Raw genomic sequence first — 7904 nt, 5'->3', positions numbered from 1 at the left:
ACCGTAAGTGAATAAGTAAATGGAAGATAAAGGGTTTTTCTGAATTCTAAAAACTAAAAATCACAGAAAATGCAAAGCCTAGTGTGGAGAGGCAAGCCTGTATCTCAGGATGCAGGAGGCAGAGGCAGGGGAATGAGGCCACTCTGAGCTACACCGTGAGTCCCAGGGAGGACAATGCTACATAGCATGTCTCAAAAAACATGGGCTGGAAAGATGGCTTAGGCAGTGGTTCTCAACTTTCCTAATCCTGTGAACTTTTAATACAGTTCTTCATGTTGTGGTGACCCCAACCATAAAATTATTTTTGTTGCCATTTCATAAAACTGCTAAGAATCTCATAACGTCAATGTTTTTGGAGATAGAGGTTTGCCAAAGGTGTCTTGACTCACAGACTGAGAGCTTCTGGCTTAGAATTTCTCAGCATTTACTGCTCTTGCAGAGAACAAAATTCCTTTAAGGGAGATCTGACCTCCTCTTATGGCCTCTGTCAGAATCAGACATGTGCATGTTATGATACATGCAGGCAAATACTCACACAGATGAAAGGAAAATAAATCCTTGAGGCTGGGCAGTGATGGTGCACACCTTTAATCCCAGCACTTGGGAGACAGAGGCAGGTGGATCTCTCAGTAAGTTTGAGGCCAGTCTGGTCTACAAAGCTAGTTCCAGGGGGGCTGGAGAGATGGCTCAGAAGTTAAGAGCATTGCCTGCTCTTCCAAAGGTCCTGAGTTCAATTACCAGCAACCACATGATGGCTCACAACCATCTGTAATGGGGTCTGGTGCCCTCTTCTGGCCTGTGGGCATACACACAGAAAGAATATTGTACACTAAATAAATAAATGTTAAAAAAAAAAAAAAAAGCTAGTTCCAGGATAGCTGAGGCTACACAGAGAAACCCTGTCTCAAAAATCCAATAGACAAATAAATCAATAAATAAATATTTTAAAACAAATAAAACCGAACATGGTGGCCACATCCCAGTTCTTGAGAGGTAAGTTTTGAGACCACCTCAAAAATAAAAATTAAACAGAGCGACACTTTGAATCCTCGCTACTTGGGAGGTAGAAAAATAATCAGGAACGCAAGGACACAAGGGGCCCTGTTTTAAAAGCCCAAGTTTAAGAACAGACATGGTGGTTACTGGCCGGTAATCCTAGTATTCAGGAGGCAGAAGCAGGATTGCTCCCAGGGAGGACTGTTTGCTGTGCCTTGTATTCAGCTTTTACCATAGCTTTTTACCACAGGACTAGCAGGCTCCCCCTTCACTTCAGAGTTGGTGGACACCAGCTTCGGGCAAGTCCCCCCCCACCGCGGGCTACTCTGACCCACACAACATTTGAACTATACATGGGCAGAACCTATAAACCCTCTGCATTTTGGTAATACCAAATCTCTGTTCCATCTCTCCTTTTCATGCTCTGCATGCTCGTGGCCCTGCAGGCTCCTCTCCTTACTGTCTCCATACTAGTAAACTCAGGAGCCCAAGTAGACAAAGAACCCTTCTCTGGTAGTGTTAGCTTACGGGTGTGGGGATGGGGCAGGAAGCGGGAGCAATAAATCTAATACATCGTATGATGCAAGAAGCCATCCTGTGCCTGGTGCTCAAGGAGCCCTTGCTTCTGACGTTCTGCCGAGCAGTACTGACTGAAATCAGTGATCCAAGACCTCACTCCAGGAGGCGCTCCACACTCAGGTACCGCGGAGAAGCGGGAGGGCGCGGATTGTGCGCGTCCCCATCTGGTCTCCAGGAGCAATTGTGAGGCAGAGTCTCGGCGGCGGAGATCTAGGAGTATTGGAAACCCAGGAAAATATATACAGACTGGAGGAAAACATAGGGGTTTGCACACAAAGGTTAGGGTAACCTTGCCCCCTTCTGGCCCCACTTCTCCCTTGCTCTATTCTCAGGCCTTCGTGTGCGGGGGTGGGGCTGGGGGAATGGGAGTGTGTGTTTAGGCCAGAAGTCAACAAATGCGCTCCCTCTTATTTTTTTGAAACTGGGATCTCTCACTGGTCTTGAAGCTTGCTGATTTGGCTAGACTGGCGGGTCAGCATGCCCCAGGGATCCTACTCTGGTTAGGGGCCCATGCTGTGTGTGTGATCTCTTGGGTGGCCTTGCACTCTTGTGAGGATCCCAGGCAGGTCCTTGACAAGTCTCAGGTGTTAGCTCATTCCTTCCTCAGTGATACTTGTAGGAAGGAGGCTGGGGTCCCATGCCAGGAGCCAGCAATCCAAGGGTCTTCTTCTAGAGGTCAGCCTTAGATTACGAAGGACAGTGGCCTATGGCAACCTCGGAGGACTCAGCTAGAGGGAACCTGATGCCTCTTGCAGAGGGAAGGGGCAGGCAGTGATGAAGACCAGGCTGTCCTGAGTCCAGGGCAGGGGTACCATTTCAGGCTAGCGGCAGCACAAAGATGAAGCCTTGGGAACCACTCTGCCAAGAGCTTGTTTTCCAGGCCCAGGGAGCCCACCTGTGAGGCTAGAGGTTGGAGGCCTCAAGAGAGACTCCACCGGTCAAAGGGCTCAGACCAGGCAAGTCCGGGATGGGAAGGAAAGGGAGAAAGGAAGTCTCCAGAGTGCTGGGGTCAGAGCGGGTCTCCAATGACCCAAAATCCTACAGTGTTTTAAACCTGCCCTAGCTTGGAGGGGGTGGGCACATGTCCTTACTGCCAGCACTTGGGAGGTAGAGGCAGATGGATCTCTGAGTTTGAGGCCAGCCTGGTCTACAGACTAAGTTCCAGGACAGTCTGGATTATATACAGCGAAGTCCTGTCTGGGGAAAAAAAAAAAAAAAAACCCAACAATAACAAAACCCTACCCATGGAGGGAAATACCAGACAGTTTCTTTTATTTTCTTTTTTCCTTCTTGCTTATAAAAGTAACTGGTACAGCAAGCAGCACATGCTGGAGCAGCTGCCAAGGTTATGGGGAAGGGCTGGGTGCCTCAGGGAACACAGGGCTCTCCTCACGACTTGAAGAAGACACCCCAGACTCTCCACTGTCTTCTGGGTCATCTGTATCTAGAAGAAAGGCAGATAGGTCAGACTGAAAGCAATGAGCAAAGGAAGGCTAGGGGAGGCTGGCCCTGGGCTCACACTGCTCTACTATGAGTTGAGAGCCACCTTCACCGTGGCTTCTTAGGGGTCAGTACAGGGCCAGATACCTTTCTTAACTGACCTAGAGAAGTACTTGCCACACCGGAAATACTTTCCCTAAAAAGCCATGAAGGTCAGGGTCACAAACATTTCTAGGAAACATCTGAGCAGGAAGTGGCTGAGTCACCACCACCTGACCCTGGGTAGAGCAGAGACAGGGAGCTGTGGGAACAATGGACAGGAGACTGTCAGCTGATCAAGGGCAGCTGCCCAGCACAGTCCTGAAGGGGTACCAGCCTTCCTTGGCATTTCATCTGGAAACGTGAGTTTGGCCCCAGTTAACTCTCACAGAAGTCACGTTGCTGCAGATCCTGCACTTACAAAGGAAGCAGCTAAGGTCTCCTGTGGTTGAAAAGGGTACACAAGATGTTCCCATACCCAAGTCCTGTGGGAAGTGCGGGTTCCCAGCCAGACTCCACTCCTCTGTGTAGATGGCCTCTGTGTAGTGACAGACCCATCCTCTGCCCCGGTGCTGGTGGGAACCAAGTTGGGGGACAGGGAGGCGCCCAGAGCAGAACTGACTAGGAGGAGCAGAGAGTCAGCACACCAACGTCTTTCTTGACTCCTCAGCACTGCTTCAGCTGCAGCTGGGGTCGAGGGTCCTCATGGTCCCCAAAGAACTCCAGGCTTGTAGCCACGGTCACTCCATTTGGTTTTCCTGAGATTTTAGCCTCTGTGGGTGGGGGTGGGCAGTGGGACTATGAATCGTTATGACCTTAGGCTATCCCCTTACATTCCTACCCTTGCGGCAGTGTCCCTTGCCCTAGCTAACTGGTGGCACAGGAGCTTTCTTGTCTTCTTCCTGTCAGTGAATACGTGGCTGATCCCAAGGGACCGTCTGTGCAAAGGCAGAAAACAGAGGCCCAGGACTTAGCTTTTCTCATCCTCACTATCTCAGGGCCTGCCAGATGCTTTTCTGTTGGGAGAGATCAGCTCACTTATCTTTTCCGTGCCACTGAGCATACCCTAAAGGTTTGTTTGAGTTGCAGCAAAACCTGCTCCAAGCCTAGTGGGGAGGGGAAACTGCTTCAGACAAACACCCACCCACCCTCATGGGTAAAAGTCATACACAGGGACAAGAGAGACAATGAAAGATGCTCACATAGACAACCACACACAGAACACATACAGTAATGGGCACAACATACACACACACAGTAAGACACCAAGGTCAGGGAACTTCCAGTTCCACCCAGGAAGCTGTCCAGGTGCTGTCGGCCTAGGGCTCTGCTTTCAGCTCTGGTGACGTTGGGAGCTATGTGTATGTACTGGCATTTGCACCAGACCCTAGACCAAGTCTCAAGTCTTTAACTTGTGTTAAGTGCATCCTGTGGCCACCACCCCAATGTCCTGATACTGAGTACTCCAAACTTGGCCATTTGCTGTTCTCCTGTACCATCTTGAGTCCTCAAAGGGTATCTGCCAGCCCTCTTTTTGCTTGTCCCCAGCGAATTCCTCTGCTACCTGCCACCTCACTACTCCCAGGGAGCCCTGAGATAACCATAGGTCCTGAGAATCTGACCTGAGGCCAGCCTGAGCTGAGTACAGCGAAAGGGACAGTTTGCTGTCACCCTTCACCACCCACCCAGTCACACTTGAGGAAGGGGCACAGCCATGGTGGAGTGGTAAGAGGTGAGGCTCGAGTTACTCATGGCCTCCCATCATCTCATCACTGTAATCAAGAGCAGAGGGCACTGAGCTATCCCGGCAAGCCTTGGACGCTCATCAGCCTGCAACTTCTGAGACTACTCTGCCGCCCCCTGGCAGTGTCCTGGAGCCCTGTTCTATCCGCTGTAGTGGCTTCAGTGTGGGTGAGGCTGGGTCAGAAGGGACAGGGAGGGGGGTCCCCACAGCTTCTGTTGGCCTTGAGGCCCAGCGCCCAGTGAACACAGAACTGCAGGTCTACAGACGGGTGAACTGGCCGACTAAAGAAATGACGGCACTTTTTGTACCGGCTATGAGATGCTTGTGGAACATGTGGCAGGTGCCCAAGAAGCCCAGGCCTTGGGAAACACCTGTGTGTAGCCAAGGCCTTGAGAGTCACCAGCAGCCTCCAGCATGGACGTGCATAGCAGCAGGCCCACCTCAACCTCCGGCACTCCTGTGATGAAGCAAGGCATGCAGGCCATGCAGAGGGAACTCTAAGGAACAAGGCTACTTGGCAAGACTAGGAGGGGTTAAGACAGGTCCCAGGCTCCTCGAGGAGAACCCAGCAGCACCTAGAACCCCTGAGCCCTCTCCCTCCCACCTGTGCTCAGAGAAGTAGAGGAGCAGGGATCATGACAGCAAAGGGAAGAGTGGGGACTCTCAGAACTGGAGCCAGTTGCCTATGGCAGCTCTGAAAGGGACCACGTATCTCTGAGGGGACAGCGCCAGCGACAGGAGCCTCACCCAGGTCCAGCTTGCTGCGCTTCTGTTCGGGCTCCTGGGGCGCTGCTTCAATGGCCCGTTGAGCCTCGGGGTGAGTCTTGAGAAGGGCCTTGGCCAGGGTGGCGGGGCCTGGCACCCCCAGGGACATGATGCAGTGCACTCCTTTGCGTTTGGCCCCGGCCACTTTGGCGCTGTCTTTGGAAGCTGTCAGCAGAACCAGTTTGGAGCATTTTCTGGGCTTCCTGGGGGCTGCCGGGACCACATCCGTGCCAGGCTGGGGAGCTGGCTCCTGGCCGGCCTTCATGCTCTCACCCTCCTGCTCACTGGGCTTGGGCTGGGGCATCCCAGGACCAGTAGCCTGTCCCTCAGGCCACGTCGCCCTAGCAGATAGGTCTCTCCTTTGCCTCCTCCTCCCTGGCCAGGAACCTGGGAGTCCAGGGGCTCTGTCCTAAGGGAGGAGGCAAAGCAGTCAGTGGAGGAAGATGGAGTGCTACCAAATGGATCTGAGATGTAGCTTAGGGTGATGGCGGGAATGAGCGATTTCACCCTTCACTGTTTTACTATCTTACATGAACTCATTCCCGTGCCCCCAGTGGCAATAGAGTTAACATCTACAAAAAGATGAGTCATATGTATTCACAACGTAATTTTTCCCAGTAGTCCATTACTCAGAAGAAAAGGGTCAGGAAATGTACAACGCAAATGTCAGGAAAGAAAATATACATAAGCTGGACTGAGGAACAGCTCCGTGGTAGTGCTCAAATGAGCATGCTCAGCGATAGTGCTCACACCTAGCATGCTCAGTGGTAGTGCTCACACTTAGCATGCACAGTGGTAGTGCTCACACTTAGCATACTCAGTGGTAGTGTTCACACTTAGCATGCACAGTGGTAGTGCTCACACCTAGCATGCTCAGTGGTAGTGCTCACACTAAGCATGCACAAGGTTCTACGTTAGATCCCTGGAACCTCAAAAAAAAAAAAAAGTTAAACAGCAAGTAAATAAGATTACTACAAATCGCTGGGCAGTGGTGGTACAATCTTTTAATCCTAGCATTCAGGAGGCAGAGACAGGTGGATCTCCGTGAGTGAGGCCAGCCTGGTGTACAAAGCAAGTTCCAGGACAGTCAGGGATACACAGAAAAACCCTGTCTCAAAAACAAACAAAGAAAGATTAATACAAATCACTAGAATAAAATCAAGCATATTAAAATTTAGGATAAGGCATGATGGTACAAGCCTTCAAACCTAGCACTCAGGAAACAGAGGCAGGCAGATCTCCGAGTTTGAGGCCAGCCTTGTCTATATAAAAAGTTCCAGTTCCAGGACATCCAGGACTATATAATAAGATCTTGTCAAAAAAAAAATCTTAGTTTTAGGCTGGGGATATAGTTCAGGAACACAGTACACTTGCCTAGCATTCAAATGGTCAATCCATAGCACAGGGAGGAAAAGATCTTGTTTCAGACTTAGAACCCAAGTTGACAAAGACAAAAGTGACCCAGAGGCTCAGTGATCAAAGTCCTGCTGTGCAAGTATAAGTCCCAAGCTTGGATACAAACACTCACATAAAAAGCCTGGTGTGGTTAGCACTGGGGGGGGGGAGCTGAGTCAGGGAGACTCCAGGGGATAGTTTGATGCCAGCCTAGCCAAAACAGTGAGCTCTAGGTTCAGTGAGAGACCTTGCAGAGGTCAAGGAAAATACACAGTACCAACCTCTGACATGCACACGAGAGCACCTGCAGACACACATACACATGGTATGTCACACGTATACACACACTATGCCACACATGCATACATACAACAGAGAGACCCAGAAACCTCTTGGATGAAATGGTGTGAGGAAGAGGTCAGGTAACCTGCCCCACCGGCCTTCTTGCCAAGTCCAGCACAGAGCAGCCCGAGTCAGGGACAAGATCTGATGTCAATCTTGATATTCATTACAGGAACCCAAGTATTAGCACTATCCCACTCTGCCCCCAGGGAGGTGACCTTGGGCACTTAGTGGTGTGGCCTAGTACCACACAGCTGGTGAGAGTCAGGACTGGAACCCAGTCCCACTGGCCAAGAGCCAATTCCAGTAAGAAAAGCACTCCACAGAGTGAGTCCACCCTTAAGCGGGTAGGATTATAACCCTAAGAATAAAATAAATATCCACAAGTCCATAAAGATATAAATAACAATATACATTAGAGAGGGCCCGAGTCTTCCTCAAGAGTTTCAGGGCTGGGAATAGAGTTGGGAGAGTGTCTGTCCAGCATGCACAAAACCATGGGTTCCAGTGCCAATGCCACACAAACCTTTATGGTAGCACATGACTATAATCTCAGCACTGGGAGTTCAAGGTCACCGTTGGCCATATAGAGTTCAAGGCCAGG

General features: G+C 50.6%; 1 protein-coding gene across 6 annotated transcripts in view; it reads right to left on the bottom strand.

Moving 5' to 3' along the window:
- Positions 1–2820: 2820 nt before the first annotated feature.
- Positions 2821–7904, bottom strand: part of Flywch2 (FLYWCH family member 2) — a 29211-nt gene continuing 24127 nt past the window's right edge. For 4 of the 6 annotated variants that reach the window (XR_015003498.2, XR_015003496.2, XR_015003499.2 and 1 more), the window contains 3 exons: positions 5546–5972; positions 3533–3827; positions 2821–3019 (listed from right to left, as the gene is read on the bottom strand). Coding sequence is in view for 2 of the 6 variants with exons in the window: in XM_085694693.2 (XP_085550819.2) it covers positions 2922–3019; positions 5546–5972 (525 nt within the window). In the remaining 4 variants the exon portion in view is untranslated. The remainder of the gene's footprint in view (positions 3020–3532; positions 3828–5545; positions 5973–7904) is intronic. The other 2 variants (XM_085694693.2, XM_085694694.2) reach the window with 2 other exon arrangements.

The sequence above is a fragment of the Myodes glareolus genome, chromosome 9 (assembly GCF_982192425.1).
Source record: "Myodes glareolus chromosome 9, mMyoGla1.1, whole genome shotgun sequence".
In the NCBI taxonomy this organism is placed as follows: Eukaryota; Metazoa; Chordata; class Mammalia; order Rodentia; family Cricetidae; genus Myodes; species Myodes glareolus.
The sequence above is the reverse complement of the archived record's forward strand: the minus strand, read 5'-3'. Positions and strand labels throughout refer to the sequence as shown.